The sequence below is a fragment of the Elgaria multicarinata genome, chromosome 8 (genome assembly GCF_023053635.1).
Source record: "Elgaria multicarinata webbii isolate HBS135686 ecotype San Diego chromosome 8, rElgMul1.1.pri, whole genome shotgun sequence".
NCBI classification, from domain to species: domain Eukaryota; kingdom Metazoa; phylum Chordata; class Lepidosauria; order Squamata; family Anguidae; genus Elgaria; species Elgaria multicarinata.
In genome coordinates, this window is record NC_086178.1 from 169,957 (window position 1) to 192,192 (window position 22,236).

General features: G+C 53.0%; 1 protein-coding gene across 12 annotated transcripts in view; it reads right to left on the reverse strand.

The window, feature by feature from the left end:
- DLG1 (discs large MAGUK scaffold protein 1) overlaps positions 1–22,236 on the reverse strand; it is a 147,705-nt gene that overhangs the window by 3,407 nt on the left and 122,062 nt on the right. For 7 of the 12 annotated variants that reach the window (XM_063131686.1, XM_063131692.1, XM_063131687.1 and 4 more), the window contains 5 exons: positions 21,657–21,756; positions 19,003–19,044; positions 13,541–13,591; positions 11,776–11,877; positions 4,648–4,820 (listed from right to left, as the gene is read on the reverse strand). In XM_063131686.1, coding sequence (XP_062987756.1) covers positions 4,648–4,820; positions 11,776–11,877; positions 13,541–13,591; positions 19,003–19,044; positions 21,657–21,756 — 468 coding nt within the window. Of the gene's footprint in view, positions 1–4,647; positions 4,821–11,775; positions 11,878–13,540; positions 13,592–19,002; positions 19,045–21,180; positions 21,215–21,656; positions 21,757–22,236 lie in introns of all 12 variants that reach the window. The other 5 variants (XM_063131691.1, XM_063131690.1, XM_063131695.1 and 2 more) reach the window with 2 other exon arrangements.

The window sequence follows — 22,236 nt, forward strand, 5'->3', positions numbered from 1 at the left end:
TGGTGTGCCCACGGCGGCACCCTTTTGTGGACCGGAGCCCCCGCCATCAGAGACGTGGCACGTCACCCTGATACAAACACCGTTCCCAAAGGAATGCTGTTTATGGCCTTGAGTGCCAGCTTCTTGGTAGAAAGGCAGAGGGGAAATAAATAAATAAAATAAAATATACCCATTGGTGCCGGCGAGCTAATTAACACCTGTAGTGGGATAAAAATCTGTTATTTTGATTCAGGTCTGAGGTGACTGGATTGGAAGTCCTGACAAACGGCCATTCTGCAGGTTCAGGCTGGGTCCTCCCCTCCCTCCCTCCCTCCCTCCCTTTGTTCCTCAACGGTTCCTGAACGTTATCCGTCCCCATGTCAGATTTGTGTCCGTTTATTCTCTTGCCTAGGGACTGGCCTGCTTGCTCTATGGGGAATGCATTCCTGGCCCATGGGGCTGCCTATCACATGGGAAGAAGAGCAGGTGAACGCTGAACCTCTGATGCTGCGAGGGACGCGGCGAAGTCCTGCAACGGCACTGGCTGAACAGGCACGGGGGGGGGGGGGGGAGCTGGGATCGAGGGCGGCCGCTGGGTCTGCGCCTGGCGCTTGGGGCTTGGTTCCAGGGCCTGGCACGGCTTGTGAGTGGCTCTTTCAGGTTAGCTGTCCCAGGGCAGAACTGGCTGTTGGCAAGGGGTGGGGCAGGGGCGTGCACAGGCTGGGGCTTGGGGGTTAGGCAGCTTTGGGGGCGCCGACAGAGGGGAAGGCTAAAGCCTCTTGCACGCACGTGGCTTTCACACTGCCAGACCTACCACCCAGCCCTACGAGAGGAAGTGTCATTTGGGGGGGGCGGGGTAGATCACTGATATGTTGGTGAGATTTTTGCTGGGAGCAGAACAGGGGGTGTTCTGTCATCTCCTCTCCTAGCTCTGTCCTCTAGTCAATTATTTCTGGACACCAGCCTGGCCTTGTTGATTTGCTCTTTCACTTCATTGCACAAAACTCACACAACGAAGTGAAAAAAGCAGTGTCCTTTAACAGGGAGAAATGTAAGGTATTACATTTAGGGAGGAAAAATGTAGGGCAGACATACAAGATGGGGGGATTCGTGGCTTGGAGAAGGATTTGGTCACCAGTGCAAGATGGCCACTAGAAGGGCGAAGGCAGTTCTGGGCTGCCTTAGAAGCGGCTGTATGAAAGACGCGTGAAGTCCTGATTCCTCTCTACTCAGCACTCAGAGAGTACTGTGTTCGATTCTGGGCACCACATTCCCAGAAGGCCATCGGCAGGTTAGAACAGGTTCAGAGGAGGGCAATGAAGATGACGCGGGGACTTGAGGACCTGCCCTGTGAGGACAGGCTGAAGGAACTGGGGATGTTCAGTCTGGAGAAAAGAAGGCTGAGGGGAGACATGTGAGCCGTGTTCAGTACGCGAAAGGCTGCCACAGGGAAGATGGTCAAGAACTATTTTCCATGGCCACAGAAATTAGGACCTGGGATAATGGGTACAAGTTACAGCTACCTTGATTCTGATTAAATATAAGGAAAAAACTTCCTGACGGTAAGATCTGTACAATAGCGGAACAGTCTCCCTACGGAAGTTGTGGGTTCTCCATCTCTGGAGGTTTCTAAGAAGAGGCTGGGCAGCCACCTCTCACGGATGGTTTAATGGGTTTTCCTGCACATTGCAGAGGGTTGGACTAGATGATTCTTCTGGTCCCTTCCAACTCCACAACTCCACAATTCTATCATTCTATGATAAGCTCACTCAAAGACCAGGATGCAGAGGAAGAGAACTCAGATGTATCCTGTTTTGGGAACTTAACAAAATCTGTTGTGCAGCAGTGCTGACAAGGATATTAAATAAATATATTATACCCCTGAATCAGAGCTGGGAATTTTGGTAAAAATAATACCTCATTGTTAAAATATGCTGAGCTTGAATTCTGCTCTTTGTTAAGTACTATGCGACCAGCTTGTAATAATATAGATATTAAGGGGAAAACCGAGGGACTTAAGAAGTCAAATCACAGTTGTGGCCACTGGCCTATGTGGGAATTCCTAAAGAGTACTTAGTCGGGGGCCAGGATGAGGCTGGGAATATTATGGATGCATCCCGGAAATTTCTGTCACTCGCTGCACACAACAACATAAAACGGAGGGCTTTAGACACGCAGCCGCCATTCTGGGCTCCGCTGGCGGTGCAGCCCTCGTTTCCTACTGCAAGACGGATGCGATTCTTGCATGGAACGGGGCCTGAGAGCAACCCCGCAGCAAGGAAGGCTCCTTCACCAAGACTTCACTCCTTCCCAGTGTCATGCCGCCACTGGAGTCATCTTCAGAGGAGGAGCCGGAACCTGCAAAGCCTGTCGGCCCCTCAGAAGACCCCGTCAGGAGTCAAGACAGTCTGGGTCCCCCAGGCACGAGGCCTTCAAATCTGCCTCCTGAAGAGGCAGAGAGCTCAGCTTCTGAGGCAGGGGAGGACGCAGGGCCAGCACCAAGCCCCAGCAAACACCCGCACCTTAAGATCCATGATAGGACGGTGGCCGGGCACAGCAGTGCTCGCTTAGTGAAGAGGACTACTCATGAGTCTGGCTCTCCTTCTGAGGAGGAAAACTGACGAGCCTCTAACATGATGCAGCTGAGGCCTGGGAGGACTCTAGTAGCTCTAATAGATCAGCCCTCCCTCTAGGAACTTGAGAGTTGCTGGAAACAATGTCTGAACTTCAACTCTGAGTCTCTGTTTCCTGCTTTCTCCCTGACCTTGCCATGGGTTTGGATCTCCTGGACTGCTACCGGACTCTGCTTTTGGACCTGGGTTCTTACTTGACTGATCTCCTGGCTTTGGACGTTTGGTAAAACTGCGCTTGACCATTTGCCTGCTAAATTGACAACTGCATTTGCTTACAAAAGAATCAGGACTCAGGTCAGAGCAGGACACCCAGCCCAGGCACCTGCCGTGCAGACCCTGCAATGGCTCTTCTGGCCGTGAGGAAGTTTTCCTGAAGTTCAACCAAAATCTGCCTTCCTGCAACTGAAGCCTCTTATTTGGGTCCCACAATCTTGGAGGGCAGGGAACAGGATGCGACCCTCCTCTGAGCGGCAGCCCCTGAGGCATGTGAAGAGGGCTGTCCTCTCCTCGCCCCTCGGTCTTCTCTGCTCAAGGCTAAACAGACCCAGTTCCTTCCAGCTTTCCTCCTAGGTTTTGCCAATAAGGTACTGTGAGTAGCTACTTATTAAGCCACTGTGTGTAATCTGACTCACCCCCCCTCCCACCCCGTCCTGCTGCAGTCTTCCTGCCTGAGCAGCGGCGCTGTTTTACCTCTGAAGTGCTGGAAGCTTGCAGAATTGGGACAAAACGTCATACACCGCCCAGAGAGCTCCGGCTATTGGGCGGTATAGAAACGAAATGAAACAAACAAATAAATAAATAAATACACAGCCTCGCCCAGTCAGGAGGCACCCGATCCACCATCAACCCCGTGCTCAATAACTCACCAACAAGGGAAAATCCCAAGTGCCCCCCAAAGGGGCCGTGGCTAGAAATTCTTGGGCGTTTGCAGAATTGGGGCCAAACTCTACACAGACTCCCCTAGTTGGGAGGCACCAGATCCACCACCAACCTCCTTACTCTAGAGGAGCCCCCAAAGGGGGAGATGGGGGTTTGCAGGATTGGGACCAATCTTCACAGACAGCCTCCTCTATTAAGGAGGCACCGGATGCACTATAAAAACCCAGCGATAACTGTGAAAGCAGCGAAAATGCCAGGTGAGCCAAAAAGCGGGAGATGCCTGTAACACCTTGGAGGTTTGCAGGATCAGGGCCAGACCTTACAGCCTGCCTGCCTGCCCCGCCCTGCTGCCCTGGTTGATTTAATGTGGTCCTGAGCAGTAAGCCAAGGTAGAGCAGAGCGAGCGGCAGCAGCTGTTTTGACCGCTCTTGCCGCACAGCCCTGCAGCCAGCCAAAACAACCCGCCGTGACCGCTATGCAACATGATAACCCACGATGGATTAAATAACCCAGTCTGCAGACTGTGGTTATCAGAATGGGTTATTCTGGCCAAATAAGACATCATGAGGTTTATGATAGCCCACCCATCATGGGTTAGCGTGATGGCACGAGTGAAAATGTGGAGGAGCGCAGGGCCCAGGCCTGAGGCGGCCTGCAGCGCCCCACGCGAGACCTCCCTCTACTGGGTGAGGAGCACCACCCTCGGAGCGTGGCTCCCCAACTGCGGTGACTCGGCCTAGTAGTCCTCTCCAGCTCACGTCACCAGCACCAGCACCATCACCTACGTTTCTATACCGCCCCATAGCCAAAGCTTTCTGGGCCGTTTACAAGATTTCATTTAAGTAGTTTGCTTCTCAGGATATCATGTATGCATGTTTTTAATAAACCAACTTTGCTTTATGCCCGGTAAAACGGAAACCATTACCCTCCCAAAGGTGAGTTTAGGCGGTATGAAACCTTGTACGTGGGGTGCTCTGGCAACACTGAAGGTCTAAGCGAGGAGGCCTCGCCCGAAGGGCCTCCCTGCTGCTGTGGGTCTGTTTCACTACTGCCAGATAAATTAATGCTGGGGAAAGGGAAGCTGGGTCAGGAAATGCCCTGGAGCCCTCCCAAGTCCCACAGAAGCCCCCTTTTGGAAGTGGGGCGGGCGACTTACCTTCTCGGCTACCTCCCGCACGGACTGAACGCTCGTCCCATACAGGTGATTGTTGTACTGCCCAGCTTCAATGAACCTGTGATCCTGAATATCTTTCTCCATTTGTTCCCGGGACGTCACAAAGTGGTAATCCCGCCCATCCACCTCATAGTCTCGTTTTGGTCGGGTGGTATCTTGAGAGAGAGAGAGAGAGAGAGAGAGAGAGAGAGAGAAATCAGGAGGGAGGGAGGGAGCAAAATAACACAACACCCCAGCTACTTCAAAGTCTTCCCTGCAAGTATTGCAATTATCAGTTCACTCCTGAACTGACTCCAGACACGGGTTTATCACTTCCACTGCTTCCCCGGGATTGGACAATGGGAATGAGAGGGCACCTTTGGAAATACACTCTCTTTTTGCATTTCTTTCCGTTTGGGTGCCTCCCTTTTGGCTTTCTCGTATCGTTTCCCCACCGTAGCCCCACTGTGAAGGGCCTTTCACCATGGCGGGAAGCTCTGCTGGATGACGCTAAGCAGAGGCTGCAATGCCACAAAGGAAGATTTCTTCCTTGTCACGACCATCATAGCGTTGGCTCTAATATGAGCTTGCACCAGATCCAATTTTTGCCTCTTTTAATGCTTGCTTATTTATTTATTTATGGGTCTGTCATTCCTTTGAAGTTGGGGACGGCCATGAAGACGTCTCATTGGTGAAATTCCAGGCATGAGACTTTCCTGTATTTCTATATCGCCAATGGTGCTTTAAGGAGTGTATTTTGGTTTTTCAAGGCATTTTTGGTATCTTTTTTTAAATAAAGGGTATAATCTGTGGATCTGGCTGTTTAAATAAAGATCTTTCTATTTGTACCCACTGCTTTTCTTGTGAGTCATTCATAAAAAATAACAGGTGTCTTAAGTTGATATGCTTCATAATAAAGTTTAAGATTGGGGACTCCCCAACCTCCCTCAGTTAATGGGCTGCATCTTAACAGTTCTGGAGTATGAGGGTTACTTTTTAAAGACAATTGCTTTCAATTTTGGTTTGCCAGATCTGAAGATGTTGTATTGGGGCTTCTATTGGTAGAACTTAAAATAGATGTGGTGTTGGGCAATGCCAAGGGGGAAACGAAGAGCCAGTCAGAGCTATGTAGGGGAAGGCAGAGACTCCCTCGTAGACTTCGCTGTGCTGCCACTACAGCCCTGCATTTCACAAAGAGTCGTGGCTTGGCCAAAAGGGAGAAGTACTTGGGTCCCACGGCGAAGAAGAGGAAGGGATGGGAGGCCGGATGAATGGTCATATGCAAGCAGGTGTTGCTCAGGTCTAGTGCTATGAGACAGTCTTCCAAATGGAGTAGAGAGAGGATAGAAGGTAAGGTGGTCATCCAGAATTTTGGGGTCCTGATACAGCGATTGATGCCTTAGGTTGAGTATGGGGTCAAGGTCTCCATCTTTTTGGGGTATGGTTTAATATCAGCGGCGGTGGGAAGAACTGGTGAGCTCTTGGCAAGAGGAGATCTTTTGTATAGCTCCTTTGTCTACAAGTGTAGCGATTTATTCCAAGAGTGTGGGTGTCAGATGGGTGGTGCAAAAGATCCCCGTGTTGAGTCCAGTCAAACTCAATGATGTAGCCATTCTGGATAATTGAGAGCACCCACAAATTGGTTGTGACCGACTCCCATATTGGTAGGAAGGGTCTGAGTCAGTTGAAAAAAACAAGGGTCAATGTTGAAACCCCATGGCCCAAGTCAAAGATGACATTTTGACTGGTCTGTGTGTGGTGGGTTGACGATACTTGCTCTGGAAGTGTTTTCTAGATCTCAGACGTAAGTCTTTGATCCCCTACTCAAGGCTAATTCTGAGGGCTGCTTATTTGTACCCTGGTGGTTCCAATAAGAATGGGGATGATTAGTGATGGTGGATGAGGATTGGGACCCCATTCCGATTTTGTGGGTCATCTTTTAGATGTGGTCCAATATTTCATGTGATGTATTGATCTGTTGGCCTGCTAGTTTGTGAGCTGGGGCTTAGAAGATCATTGCATAGTTTTGACGTTCTCTTGGAGGCGATCGAATAAAGTTGCCACCTTTTCCCATAGAAATTGCTGGTAGGCTATCATCCAGACCTCACAGTTAGTTATCTCAGTGCCAGGACAGCTGTGGAGTAAATTTTATGGTTCATGGACTCCAATGCCCTCCCCTTGGTGTCCACTCATGCCTAATCAATTTTTCAAGACATTAGTGGCACAGTGGATCCCCCCGCCCAAATTCCTTGATTACATGGAGGTTTTAGTAACATTGATATGGTTACCAGTGGTGTTAAGTCAGACTTGATTTGTTTGAATACCTGGCCTGCAAAGAACGGAAGGGGCTTTCATCTTTACCCCCAGAGACGTTGCCATCTCAAGTACTTGTTCAGCGTAAGACCGAACGTCATCTGTGGGAGAGAGAGGGTTATGGTCTCTGGAGAGGAAATAGAGGCCACCGTGGACCAAGGTGAAGAAGAGTTGAGGCGGTAGTGGCCTTGATCAGATGTCCAGACTCTGGAGGAGGGTTTTGCTACCATCTGCAGGGGTTTAGGAGCTACTGATGGGTAGGATGTTATAAGTGGTTGTGGTATTGCTAGTGTTGAAGCAGGTACCAATTGATTCCGAAGTGGTTGCCAGGGCCTTCAGGAAAATCATATCCTGGAAAAAGTTCAGCAGGTAAGTGCGTCATTTGTTTATTTATTTTATAACATTTCTATGCTGCCCAATAGCCAATGTTCTCTGGGCTGTTCACAACAATTAAAAATGCTGTTTGCTTAACTAATGAGGAGCAGGAAAAAAGGGCAAAGGAAGGAAAGAAAGAAAACTTCAGTGGTTGAGAAAACAACAGGTTTTCTTGGAGAGAGGCTCCCGACGTGCAGCACCAGCAGCGGTCAAAAGAGAGCTGGGGACCTGGTCGGGAACCCCGGAGCACGCGCGGTACGGTGGTGGGGGAGGGGCTCCCGCCAAAACCATTCCTCAGCTGTTGAAGTTTCCCCGACAACGGCCTCGGCACAGATCCCGTAATGTGTGATGCACAGAGACCGTGATGAAGAACCATAAAACATAACACGACAAAATACAATATAAAAGTTTAAAACTGCAGTATAAAAGTAATAATCAACTAGAAGCTAGCAACAGTGCAAAGATTTAAAATTCAGCATCAGATTTAAAACAGAAACTGAAAAACTAAAATGTCTGGGAAAACAAAAAGGTCTTCATCTGGGGTGCCACAGCAGAAAAGGCCCTCTTCCTAGTAGCTACCACCTCACTTCCTTTGGCAGGGGCTCCCCGAGAAGGACGGCTGAAGATGATCTTACCGTCCAGGCAGGTGTATATGGGAGGAGATGATCCTTCAGGTAGCCTAGGCCACAAGCCCTTTAGGGCTCTGAACAGTGACGCTGGAAAAGTTTTGGGAGGTGGCACAGTGTGATCCCGTTGACCAGTCCCTATTAATAACCTTGCTGCCCTGTTTTGGACCAGGTGGAGTTTCGAGACCATCTTCAAAGGCAGCCCCACGTATAACGCACTGTAGTAAGTAATCCAGCCGAGAGGTTATCACAGCGTGGACAACTGCAGCTACTAGGCTATCTCTGTCCAGCTAAGGATATAATTGGTATAATCAACCTACGCAGATTGTGAAGAAATGCCTGTATACAACTGTATTGTTCTGCAATGTTTATTTCCTGTGACTTCTGGGAGGTGACAATGTATATGAGTCAGCTTGAGGCCTTCTTTCGTTACAAGTCTGTGGAGTCATTACTTTGCATCATTCTGAAGGGAGAGAGAGAAACAATCACTTTGAATAGTGTCAGGTGGAGCCTGGATCAGGTAGATTCAATTCTGGCTGGCTGGAGATTCTAGCCAGGTGGAAAAATGACAGCTCAGGTGTGTCAGACGGCAGTTGGGAGTCCAGCCAGAGAGCGCAGGAGGAGGAGGAGGAAGAGGCCTGCGGGTCGGGAGGTGGCGTTTGAGGAGGACGAAGAGCCAGTGGGGAGCTTGAGTCTCCCTTTGTCAGATAGACCTAAGCGGCTGGTGAAGAGCAGGAGCAAGGAGCAGCCGGTCATGTCATGCCAGGAGAAGGCCCTGAGATCTGGCCATTTAAGCGGGAAGTAAACACCTGGATAAACGTTCCAACTAGCCAGAAATGCAACTGGAGGAGTTTGGGTGTGGGAAGAAGGCCGCACCCTGAAGCTGGACTTGCTGGTAAAAGTATTTGGCTGGGCTGGAGGTTCAGGGAATTTGGCCTGAGGTAAAAGAAGTCCTAAGAGGCTCATAGCGGCCACAGTGTCTCTTGAGTCCTACAGAATTGCCATGAAGAAGCAGTCCTTTGAATACCCCAAAGTAAAAATGAGTAATCCTTTAGGTACAAAATATCCTTTTAATAAATTACTTCTTCAATTGTTCAACTTGTCTCTAGCGTTAGGGCCCATCTCATACCTAAACCTACTACACCAGGTGCTAGGAATTTTTAAAGTATTCTAACAGAATTGGTGGCAGCAGGAAAGGGTGAAACTCCTGAGTTACAGTGGCAGAGAGTTCCTTAGGACAATAAATATAAGCATTTCTTATAAATAAGAAACCCCATAGGTGGGACCGTCCAGTGAAGGAGAAGTTTCCCCATATGTGGTGGCAGTTATAGGGAGAGAAAATCCCCAAGACTGATGAAAGGTGCTCTGTGCCACCAAGACCACCTGTGCTCTAATGACAATGCTGGATCCAACAGCACCCTCAAATGACGAACCTGATCCTTTAGGGGGGAGCGCAACCCCCTCCAGAAGAGGTTGGACATCACTTAACCAGGCAGGCAGGCCACCCAATGGCAGTACCGCTGTCTTGCCTGGATCAAGTCTCAGTTTACTGGCCTTCATCCAGTCCATGACCGCACCTAAGGTCTGGGTGGTGCCTCCGCTGCCTCACCTGGGTTTGATGAAAAGGAGAGACAGAGCTAGGTGCCATCTGCATATTGGTGGCAGCTCAGTCCGTATCTCCGGAAAACCTTCCCCAGGGGCTTCATGTGGACGTCACGTCAAACAGCAAGAGACAGAAAGCGAGAGTCCTCAAGACTTCAGGATCCGTTTCATTCAAGAGTATCTGGAGTTGGCCTGCAACCACCCGCTCAAGCATCTTGCCCAGGAAGGGGATATCAGCCCATAGTGAACCTCTTCAGGGGGCATTTTAGGCCTTTTCTGGAGTGGCCTGATAACTGCTTCCTTTAAAGTGGCCAAGAGAGGCTCCCTCTCTCAAGGAGGAGTTGATGACCTCCTGGTCCTGTATTGGTGCCTTGAGTAGTGGGGGGGGGGGGGGGGAGACACTCGGCTGGGTGGACTCCACTATGGGCAGTCTTGATACCGTGCAGCTCGGAGGGTGACGGCAAAGAGATCTCTCAGTCCTGCCAGAAGAGGAAATAGCGCCTCTCAGTGTCTCCCTCTTTCTCTCTGCAGTTGGGGCGCCGTTGGGGCTAGCAGCAACGTGGAGGCAACCTGTCCTCGAAGCACTAAGTCCAGGGAGATTGGGAGCAGTAAGAGCAAGAACCACCATCCCACGGGAGGCCACGACGGTGACGAAGGGAGCTGCATAAGGAGGCCTGGTGAGACCTCTCACAAAGGCATCTGTGTAGATTCAGCAAAGGGCTGATCTCCTTCTACTGGGGATCCCCCACAACGTTCATCCTCCAGTCCTGCGCACTAAACCTCGTCAGATGAACCAGTGTCAGGAGGCAGCTGAACTTCTCCAAAATAGGGGTGGCAACCTCAGCTGAGACGGCGGGCCCTGAACTGGTAGACGGGTCGGCTCCGACGTTGCCTCCCAAGGCAAAACTTTGTGGCCAGGTTTGACGCTCCCAAGCTGCACGCCGAGTCCTTCAGGAGCGGGGCCAGCCCACCCGAGACCAGGCGCACGCCTCTATCCAGGTCGGTCAGCAACCCTAAATCTTTAGTGACAAGGAATGTTTAGGAACAAGGGCTTCTGAGTTTGGGCCATACGTTACATTTCGATGTCTGTGTTTTATTTGAAGGAGCTCATGTGTATAGTAAAAGTGAAAGCAAAGGTTTTTCATTTACTAATGCTCGTTAGTAAAATGGCAGAATTCAACCCATGCCACAATTCCTGGCATATTCCTTGTTGAAGCTTTGTTGTTTATTCGTTCAGTCGCTTCCGACTCTTCGTGACTTCATGGACCAGCCCACGCCAGAGCTTTCTGTCGGCCGTCGCCACCCCCAGCTCCCCCAAGGTCGAGTCCGTCACCTCTAGAATATCATCCCTCCATCTTGCTCTTCCTTCCACTCTCCCTAGCATCAGCCTCTTCTCCAGGGTGTCCTGTCTTCTCATTATGTGGCCAAAGTACTTCAGTTTTGCCTTTAATACCATTCCCTCAAGTGACCAGTCTGGCTTTATTTCCTGGAGTATGAGGTGGTGAAATAGCAGCCAAAGGCTTCCTAAATTTTGAAACTACAAATAGATAATGCAAAGTTGAACGCAGAACATCGACGCCTTCTCTTCTGACTTCCAGAGCTCTCCCCGTTCTTCCTCCCTGATCTTAACTTTCACAAGATGCCCTTGCATGCTCCACCACTCTCCTGCCCTCTCAAAGGGCTCCACATCCAGATCACAGCATCTCCCCACTCCTCAAAACCCACCTGTGCTGGGGAAGGGTGGGCTTGACTCCTCAACAGCCTCCTTCCAAACCTTAAAACTACACAAATGCATCGGTTCGCCTGTGAGACCCCTTTTCTTCCCTCCTCCAGCTGACTTGGACTGTAGGCTCTGTGGGGCAGGCTCTTGCCTCTATGCCTCTTTCATGGGTGCAGGAGCACAGGTCAGGGGGCAAAATCCAGCCCTCCAAGGGTACCCAGCAAGCCCTGCCCCCTTTTCCTAAACTAGTTTTGTGAAGTCCCCCCCCCCGGCCAATTCTAAAAGGTTGAAATGCCTCCCCTGAGGGCTCCGTTGCTGGCAGGAAGGGCTTCAAAGTAAAATAGGATGGTATTTTGGCCCCTCCCGGAATGCCTCCCCCCCTTCCCGAGAGCTTCTCTGAACCGGAATTCAGCCCTCAGGGGACAGGACGGGTTTTCCGCAGCCCTCCTGTCCTACACACTGAAGCCTTCTCGGACAGCCCTTTGCCATACATACGTGGGACACAGGACCCAAACTTGTCAGGAAATTCAGAGATCAGGTCATCGTTGATCCGGTCTTTCATAGGTCCCAGAATGATCACAGGCCGCGTGTAACTGACTGGAAGATAACGGACCAAACAGCTTTTGGTTAGAGAGTTTCAGCAAAGTCAGGGCATGGAAACGAAACGACCAAGAGACAGCAGCCGGCCTCTCTCGAAGGGGAATTGCGCACCGATGAGAAAGAGGGAGCATTTGGGCGCAACAGCTGGCTGCCCGGCCAGCATCCACTTCCCAGGGACCCATCTCCACCCCCAGCTCCAAGGCCTTGAATCAGAGGGCCTGTGGAGGGGCGTTCAGCCGCTTGCCCCGGCCTCCTCTCCCACACCAGCCGCCAGTGCCGCCTCGTCTCTTAGGCCACTGCTTTGCCGATAGCTATCCATTCTATTTATTACAGGATTATCTCTTATTCTCCTCCACTGCATTTTCCCCACCCAGACCAGCAATCAAAAGCCAAGGCTGATAGAGGTGTGGAGGCAGGACGTCAAATTAAATCCATGGGTGGCAGTTTAGGGGATCTCCTCCTCCATAAGACAAGCCAGGTTTAGACATGAGTGTCAGGTCCGTTTGAGAGCTTCAAAGTTCACTTGCTTGCTCCGGCACTCGGCTTCCGCATCCCTCCCTGCCTTTGGTGAAGGGGGGGGCAGCGCTCCTCTCCGGTTGAGCATGCTGGAAAAGCTCACGTCCGGGGAGGTTTCTCCTGACTCAACGCCCCTTGCTTGCTTATTCTATTTACAGGAACCGCCCAATACCATGTGTTTTCAACTGCTCCTCCAAATTTCATCCAGGTTTGGCCCAAGGCCCAGGCACTGACCTATGCCCAACCCCCACCCACCCTGGAAATGAGCGTCTGCTGGTCCTGAGCTACTAGCAGAGGGGGAAAGCACCAGAGCTGGGTGAGCAAGAGGCACACGGAGCTGAGGTTGCCTGGGCAAAGTCCGCAAAGCCCCCTGACCCAAAAGAGCAGAGGGCAGTTCTGAAGAGCTTCGTGCTGGTGGACCGTAACCCACCCACTGTTTATGTTACTGGGACACACAGGCAGGTTGTGAACCAACCAACCAATAAAATGTCCTGGGCATTTTGCAGCCAGACATGACAGATCTTCTCTGCCAGATTTCCCATTTATTTATTCATTTCTGTGTGACCCAATAGCCAAAGCTCTCTGGGAGGTTCACAAAAATTAAAACTCTAAAATACAACATGACAGAACCTAATATAAAACCTTTAAATATTTAAACAAAACAGAATCAAAGTAAAAAACAGCAGCAGGGAAATATCTAAAAACACAGCAACACAATTTAAAAACAAAACTGAAGGGCTTAAAAAGATCCAGAGGCCTGAAGCGCTCCCTCCCAATCCCCAGCAGAGTTCTGACTGAGGCCCCCCACTGCCCCTGCCCCTGCCCCCCTCTGTGGCCGCAGGGCAAAGCCCACCCTTGGTCTGGGGAACGAGGCCTGCGTGTGTAGAGCCGGCGCTGTGGTGGGCCCCAAGACCCAATCCACACCTTTCTGTTCATGACACGGTCCTTCCAAGGCTCTTGGGGGGTAGGCAAAGATTTCACCTCGCCTAATAAGGCACCCGCTCCGAAACACCAGCCAGCAGGCTCTCAAGCACAGGGCTGGGTGTGTGTGTGTGTGTGTGTGTGTGTGTGTGTGTGTGTGTCTCGCTCAGGTCTCTGCGGCCCACAGTGGGTCTGCTTATTTCAGAAGCAAAGCTGTACAAACCTTCTTGCTGAGTCACCGGCTCATAAGACAAGACATATTCTTCTTGGCCACCTATAAATTTAGATGTATAAGTTTAGCCACTGTAGTATAGAGCACTTGCTTGTCACCCCCCCACCCCACCCCCTGCCTGCCAGCCAGCCAGCCAGCCAGTTCTTCCATTAATGATTAAGCGGAGAAAGTCTGGAGGAAAGAATCTTCCAGATCAGCAAAATGATGTAAATGTCAAGAGATGAGGTAAACAACCGCCATTTTCTGTGAAAGCAATGAGCTACAGTCTAATGTTATTCAGACGAAGATGAGTTCATGGGGATGGTTAGCACTACTGAGCTCTTGACCTTCAAAGCTTTCCACGGTCTAGCTCCGCCCTATCTCTCCTCTCTCATCTCACACTATTGCCCCGCTCGCCCTCTTCGCTCCTCTGATGCCATGTTTCTCGCCTGCCCAAGGGTCTCTACTTCCCTTGCTCGGCTTCGTCCATTCTCTTCTGCTGCCCCTTACGCCTGGAACGCTCTTCCAGAACATTTGAGAACTACAAGTTCAATCACAGCTTTTAAAGCTCAACTAAAAACTTTTCTTTTTCCTAAAGCTTTTAAAACTTGATGTTGCTCAGACTTTAGACTGTTAGTTATACTGTTAGTTTTACCCTACCCTGTGCCTGTTTACCCTACCCAGTGCCTGTTTCCATTCTCTTCCCCTCCTTATTGCTTTACTATGATTTTATTAGAATGTAAGCCTATGCGGCAGGGCCTTGCTATTTACTGTTTTACTCTGTACAGCACCATGTGCATTGATGGTGCTATATAAATAAATAATAATAATAATAACGTGAAGTCCCAGCTGTTCCTGGACAAGAGTCCACCCCATGGCGCATTGGGCACAGGGGAAGTGATCTGTTCAGTCACTGCCAAAGGCGCCGGGGGCCGCAGGGGGTTTACGCTGCAGGCACAAGCTTTTCCCTTTTTCTTTTGCAAGATGCATGTTTTGCCTAGAGACCCCTTAATGAACGTGACTTCTTCTATCTCCTTGTTTCACTGAACGCATTTTCCTTCATTCCAGCAGCAGTGAAGGGCCTGAGCTTCTGCACTCAGAGGCTGCAGAGTTCAGGGCCAAATGCAGAAACGCAAGGCAGGCTGCTGTCCAGACGCCCTCCGGAGAGTTTCCTTTGAAACCCTCCGTGGCCTGGAGCATTTGCTGGCGGCACCTCGCCCACTGAGGGAAGCAGCCTGAAGCCGGGCGGGGAACGTTAGAGCTGCAATGTGGACAGAAAGCAGAACCTCTGGATTCACGTGTTCTTAGAAGCCTCTCTGCCCATTTGGAAGTAGGCTGCTTCCTGCCAGCCCATCTGCGCCCTCCTGCCTCCGACAGCCCTCTGCAAGGCCAAATCGCCCAGCGGTTCGCACACGTGGTTCAAAAGCCCGGGAGCTGCACAAGGCTTTGGGTTTTCGTCTCTTTTCTTTTCGGTTAGCAACAGTTCATTAAGGTTTTTAATTGTACATAAAGGGCAGAACGGTGACAAGCTTATTCTTGTACAGGCAGCCCCAACACTCCTTATGGCAGCGTTCTTTGTGAGCACGATCCAAAGGAAGAGCTAAGCCCTGGCCCCTTCCCGCGCGGCCCATGAGGACTACAGCGTCTGGGATGCACCCAGAGTTCGTTGGGGTAACAGATGAAGGACCCTCAGTATACTTTGTACAAGCAGTCACAAGCCAAAAACCAGTTCAACAAATAAACAGAAATGTCAATAACAGAAGTGACTTACTGGAACAGAACAAAGAGTTTGTTGGAACAGGAAGCAATAATAAAACAGATGTCACTACCACAGAGGCCTTTTGAACAGCCTACTCTTCTATCACCAAGACCAAATGAGAGAGCTGGGGGACAGTGTGTGTGTGTGTGTATGTGTGTGTTTGTGAATGAGAAAGAAAGAAAGAAAGAAAGAAAGAAGCTGTTTAGAATTGCATATTCAGAAAAGGGGCTTTGATCTTTTTGCTACGCATCCAAATCAAAGCGTCTGAGAGCCAAAAGCGGAGAGCCTCTCAACCGGGTCATGACAGAACCATCAGCAAGCAAACGGAAATCTTCCAGCACATACAACATTACTGCCGCTGCCGGGGCTGTGCGAAAGGGACGCCTGTGTCCCTGGGACTGGACGTGGGAAGAGAGGGCAAACGCCAACAGGAAGCCCAGGGAGTTCTCTTCCCACGGCTGCTGACGAATCCCAGCCCAGGTGAGGATTGGGGAGTCTTCCTCTCCCTGCTCACCTCCTCCTGCTAAGGCCGGTGCTCTCTCGGCTTGCAGGCTGAACCGAGGAGCACCAAGAGAAGAGAGGGGTGAAAGTGGTCGCAAACATTCTGGTCGACCTTGAAGTCCTCGTTATGGGAAAGCCAAAACTCAACACCACATCTAACAGCGCAAGCCACAGTGAAGATGGGTGGCTGAGTGCTCTCTCTTCAGAGTGGAGAAAGGGGTGGCAATTCCTGTGAGCGCAATTGGTGAAGATAAGAGCACGGGGGGAAAGAGAATGAATGGAAGAGATACTAGCCCAAGGTTTGGACTGATGGTAGCAGACCCTTTTCGCAGGGCTGGGGACCAATTCAGGCAGCCCGCCCTGGGAGGCTCATGGACTCTGGCAGTGTGGGTGATTCTGTCAAGGCCTCTGGGTCCTTCTATGGAATGGGAAGCTAGAATGGGAAGCGATCTGAAGCATCCTCTTCTGGGTTTGCAGATGATCCGTGGACCATGAAACAGGCGGGTGAAGACCGGAGCACACGCGGCTTAAGCCACAGAGTCCGTGCGACTGAACGCACGGAAGAGCGCTTCGTCGTGCCTCCTCTCCGGCAGCGAGGGAGACGAAGAAGCCTTGGGCTCCTCCGTTCCGTCCTTGAGGTGTTGTTCAGCAGAGTTGCTCTGGGTGGTGAAGACCCTGGGCTTTCAGGGGGTGGGAGCGGAACCTTTTGCCACCTGCTGAGACAAACTGGCTAAGTAGTTGGCAGAGAAAGTTGCTTGCATCTGCTCGGATCTTGATGCCAGAGTTGGGGCAGTATCTGGGGCAGTGTCTCGAGGACGGCCCAGTTAGCATTTGGGGGATCAATTTCAGTTGTAGCAGCCCAAAGAAGTGGACAAGATGCTTGAACCCATCCATCCCGCTTTATGCAGGCGCGACTGAGAGGGAGTGACTGGGTGGGTGGGTCCAGGGCTGGTGAAGTCCTGGTGAGGTCAGAGGGTGGCGCCTGTGGCTGCCTTGGGCAAAGTGGCAGGGGCCTCTACCTGGGCCCTGAGATATACAAGAACCACCACCACACTTTTAACAACCGTTTGGGGCAAGACGCTTGAGCGGGTGGTAGCCGCTCAGCTGCAGATGTCCTTGGAGGAAACAAGAGTTTCTAGAGCCATTCCAGTGTTGCTTCACCCTGAGGTTTGGGATCAAAAGAGCTTTGGTCACCCTAACGGCTGACCAGCTCCAGGGAAGAGACAAGCGGAGCCTCTTGGATCGTTCAGTGGCTTTGTAATATCGTCAGTCATGGTAGCTTATCGGACTAACTCAGCGTGTTGTGAGTTGAAGGCACAATGTTACTACGGCAGTTCTGCTCCTACCTGCAGGGCCAGGTTCAGAGGGTGGCGCTGGGGGACTTTGGTTGGGCGCCTCCTGCTATGACGGTGTGGGATGCCTCCGTGCTCCGTTCTGCCCTCCCCCGCCCCCGCTGCTGTTTAGGCTACTGCAATGCGTCCTTGGTGGGGCTGCCCCTTTCTCTGTCCCACAGTGTCGCTCCTTTCTCTGTCTCATGGTTGGGAGCGATGCCGTCTGCGGAGTCGCAGGAAAGAGCTCCCTTGGCTGTGATGCCCTGGTCAGAGAACGCCCCACTTCCGGAGGCCCGGCTGGTGCCAACACGGGTCATCTGCCAGCGCCATGTCAAGACCTGGTCATCTGCCCAAGGTCTGGTGCCTGAGGGACAGTAGCTTAGTTTCAATCTGTTGCTTGGGGCTTGTTGCTGATTTTATGCCTGTGGTCTTATGTGGAATGTTTTGTATTGCTGGATCCCACCTTAAGATCTACTGCTATAGGGCAGGGCAGAAATGCCTTCAACAACAACCACAACAACCGGCCGGTCTAATTCTAGAACCGCGTGAAGGAGAGGGAGGTGCTCGGGGGCAGCCGTCCGTCCTCCTTAACACAATGCTTATTGCTACTGTTCAGGTGGAATCTAATACAGGGCCCCTGAACCAGAACAAGTAGATGAGGCATTGTTTGGGAAGGTATTTATTTATTTATGGCATTTCTAGGCTCCCTTTCTGAAGCTAACCACATAAAAGGCAATATTGAGCATCCAGTTCTTTTCCAAGAAAGCCTCAGTGACCTGCTCTAATTAAGGCCACGAACTGCAGGGAATAACAGGAACCCTACAGGTTTGCTGATACTTCAAGGTTGTCAGTCTGTACATCAGAACCACTTATTTTTTTCAAAACTTAGAAGCACTAAGAGGTGGCTGAGCATTTTGGCAGAAATTGAATAACTGGTGGGAAAGGTTGCAAAGAGAGTCCCCTCACAAGAACACAACCATGAAATAGGAGTTTGGGACGCTAGATTCCGGCTGGACATCAGGAAAAACTTCCTGACAGTTAGAGCAGTATGATGATGGAACCGATAGCCTAGGGAGGTCATGGGCTCTCCCACACTAGAGGCCTTCAAGAGGCAGCTGGACAACCATCTATCAGGGATGCTTTAAGGTGGATTCCTGCATTGACGAGGGGGTCAGACCTGATGGCCTTAGAGGCCCCTTCCAACTCTAATATTCTGCAGTTCTATGAGACCCCGAAGTGCTGCTGCCAGTCTGAGTGGACACTCCCGGGCGCATGGGGTAAAAGGAACATGCACCACTCAACTGAGCACGTGGTGATTTTGAAGTGTTTCATCAGGATCCTTGTTCCCAAGGCCCAGAAAGTGACTGCGCTGTTCAAGGTTCTGGAAAAGACTCAAATGAGAGTGTCCGAGGGTGCCCAAAGGACGCTGAAGGGGAGCCCAGCAGGCAAGGCGGAAGGGACTGAAGACGGCAAACAATGAGGCCAGAGGCAAGGGAGGAGGTGTGACCTTGAAGGGTGACGGCCAGGTCAGCCCTGCAGAGAGCTGCCAAAGAGAAAACACCTGCCTCGGATCCCTTTTGTGTCAGATCTTTCTGAGGCGCACAGAAGCGCTGGGGCAGGGGGGGGGTTCCATCTACCGCTTGGCCGCTGGGGAATGGGTCCCTTCTGCAGGGGTGAGAACACCGTTCAGTCGGATGGGGAAAGAGCCTTTGAGACACGCTCCACAGCCCTGCCACCCTCAGAGACATGGAAGGCCTCGTGGCTGCGGAGCGGCTTTAGGGACGTCACACGTTACCTGCGGTCTCAAATTGCGTCAAGCACCTGGAAAGGAAACCACAGATAATGCCCACAGACAAAACGAAGAAGGCTCTTAAAACACTTACGGTAGCTACTTTCACTATCGCTGGCGTTGGACGTCACGTGCTCTGAAACGGGAAGAGAAGGCAGGACTGAGGGACGGCCCCAGCGCAGCAGTGCAGAACCTCTCCCAGCCCAAGGGCTGGATTTCGTTTTGCGGGAGGCTCTGGAGGGTCGTGTCCCGGTGGGGGTGGGCAACGGCAAGAGGGCTGGCTGGTGCTAGAACTGCCAGCGCAGAATAGCTCCTAAGAGCTCCTACTGCCGGCAGTGCAGCCTCAGGAGAGGCGTTTCAACTGCTTAGAATGGGGGAAATGGCAGGCAGCCGGGCCTTGGGCCAGGGTGTGCAGCCACCAGGGGGACCTCGGAGGGCAGGACTGTAATCCCAGGAGGGCCGGAGGTTCTGCACCCCAGCTCCAGCAGAGGCGAGGGAGCGGAGGCAGGGCTGGCCTTGCAGCGGCTGAGGATCCGCGCAAAGAAATGGGGGAGGGGGCGAGAGAGGGGGAAGCACAGGCGAGAGGCCGAGGGAAGCCCAAACACCCGAGGAGAAAACCCTGCCAAGCCCAAGAGCAACTTCCCAACACTCAGCAGGGCTGGGGGAGGGGGAGGGGGAGGGGGGGGCACCACCCTGTCCTCGGCTGGCTGGCTGGCTGCGTGAGGCGAGAGGGACTTCCTGCTCGGAGCCCCACCAGCATGCTATGCTGAATGCCCACAGCCAGGGATGATGGGGCTGCTGCTGCACAGGCTGGTAAAGCGAGTGGGGGTGGGGTGATGACTCCCCTCTGGGAAAATGGAGGGGGCTCCAGTGGGAGAGCCAAAAAGGCAGCACACGGTGGCTGACAAGGCACCCAGCCTGTGGGCAGGGGCAGTGGGGGGGGGGGGGGGAATCCCGACTTTCAACAGGCCACTTGGCCAAGGTGGGCTCCTGCAGAGCCGGGCCACTTGCCCAGGGACGGAGCTCTCTCCTTCCAGCTCAAGCTCCCAAAGTAAGGGGCACTGAAGGAGAAATCCAGGCACTTCAGCTGAAATGCAGGCACGCTCCGGAAGAAGGGAGGCCACCCGGGAGCCCCTCCCCCCTGCACGGCTGGGCTCTGGCACCTGGTCCTGCAGGGGCGAAAGGCCTGCTTCAATGTCTCAGGTGTCGTGAACGAGGCTGTTCCTACTGAACCTGCGCCCCTGCTTGGCACGCACAGGCCTCCAGGTCCAATCCCCGACAGCGTCCCCAAGTAGGGAGAGGAAGGGCTCCTGCTTGAAACCCCGGTGGGAGGCAGAACCAGGGCCGCCAGCCCGTGTTGCCGACGCTCGGCTGGAAGGCCCAATGGGTGGAGTCGGGCTGAGGCGGCTGCCTCCAGTCCTGGCTGGGGAGCTTTCGTGTGCCTGGCAGAGCAGGGGCAGGGCCACAGGGCTATGGCTCCTCCACACAGGAGAGGGAGCAGGAGTGTTGGCTGCGGGAGCAGAGGCAGGCGGAGGGAAGTCCCCAAATAAGAACAGGACCCCTGGGAGGCTTTAGGCCTTTGCTGCGCTGGGGACGACGCCCCCCACCCCACCCCACCCTGTGCAAGAGGTGGCAGTCGTGGCCGGCCATCCCACTCAAGATCTGCAGAGAGAGCCGCGTCTGCTGAAAGGGAAAGCCTGGTTAGTTACAGAGGAAAACTAGTGGATAAACAGAGCTCCGTGAAGCCAGACCTGAGCCAAGGAGAGGCGGAGGGGAACTGTGAAGGGGGCTGGGGGGCTGGAGAGACCCTGGGGCGGGGGCAGGAGGGGATGGCACAGGGGGACCAGGAAGCTCCAACCGGCTTGGCCTGGAGACGTCATCCGTCGACGGTGTCCCTACGCTGGCTTTATTCGTGCCTTTAACGGGACACGGTGAGCTGCCCAAAGTCCTCCCAGGAAACGCGGACTCCAGGTCCGTGTCTCCCAGGCCAGGTTAAAGGTGACGGGGACACAAATGCTTGCAAAGTGAGAAGCTGCAGGAAGAGTTCTGAGGCCCAAATCCAGAGAGGAACGTCAGGAGGCTGAATGAGATGGCAAACCCTGGAAGAGAAGGCGGCAGCGCCCAACAGAAGAGACAAGAACTGGGGTCCTTCGCAGAGGACGAGCCTTTCAGCAGCCTCACGCCCAGCTTGCCTGGTAGCCATGGAAAGGTGCAGATGGGGGGCTGGGGGTAGGGGAGGGCGGGGTGGGAGGGCGGCAGGAGGGTCACTTACTCAGGCCTTTTGATCCCATGTCTTCAGGGATCTCCTGCGGAGTAGTTCCCAGAGGGCAAGCAATGAAGAGACAATCACAAAGAAAACAACCGTCAGTAGCACATCACAGGGTTGCGTCGACAAGGGCTTCCAAGAGCATCCGCAGGGGGAAGGCGAGAGGCGCCCGGGCCAGGGCCAGCCCCAGTCCAATTTAGGAGGAGCCCTTCAACCCTAACCCCAGACATCCTCGGCGTGGGCTTGGCGGAAGGAGGGCCGCCCAGCGCAGCCGCTTCCCTGTGGCGGCATCTCCAGTGGGCAGAGCTGGGGCGCTCCGGCGGGGCGCCCCGCGGGATCCGCCGCCGCAGGAGGAGGGCTGGGCTGGGCCGGCCCTCCGGCCCCTGCTGCAGCTCTTGGAAGACCCCTCAAGGCAGCCCCACACGGCCCGCTGGCCGGCGCGTCGGCCCCTGGCGCTGCGGGGCTCCCACCCCCGTACTTACGGTCCACATCACTGGTCTCCTGCTCACTCTGGTCCTTGTTCTTGTAGAAGGGGAATTTTCGGGAAAAGAGGTTCTTTTTACGCTTGTCATTGAATGACTGCTGAAGAAGAGAAGGAAGGAGGGGCAAAACAAACCATGTGGGACCTCCGGTGCGTCACGGAGGCCCAGCCCCAGCGGAAGCGGGTGGAGGCCGGCTCCCAGCACGCCCACATGCAGCTTGGGGTGGGTGGGATGGGGGCATCCCTCGCTCAGCAGGGCAAGGAGGACAGGGGGCTTTGAGGCGGCAGAAGTGGGGGGCTGGCAAGCAGGGAGGGGGGGAGGAGGAGGAGGAGGAGGCGCTCCAAGAGAGGCCGGCCGGCGTGGTGTCGGTGGCCCGGGTCAGGCTCTGCAGCCTTGCCATAATGCCTCCACGCTCTTCGTGAGCGCAAGCGTCAGGCAGCAGTGGAGTCTTCTTCTTCTTCCTGACGTGGAAGGAGTGGAGCCACCACAGCCTGTCTGGCAAGACGGGCTTAGCGAAGGGCTCGCATGTGGTGGGGAGGGTGTCCACCCTCGAGAGCGGTCGACGCCTTGGAGAGGCAGT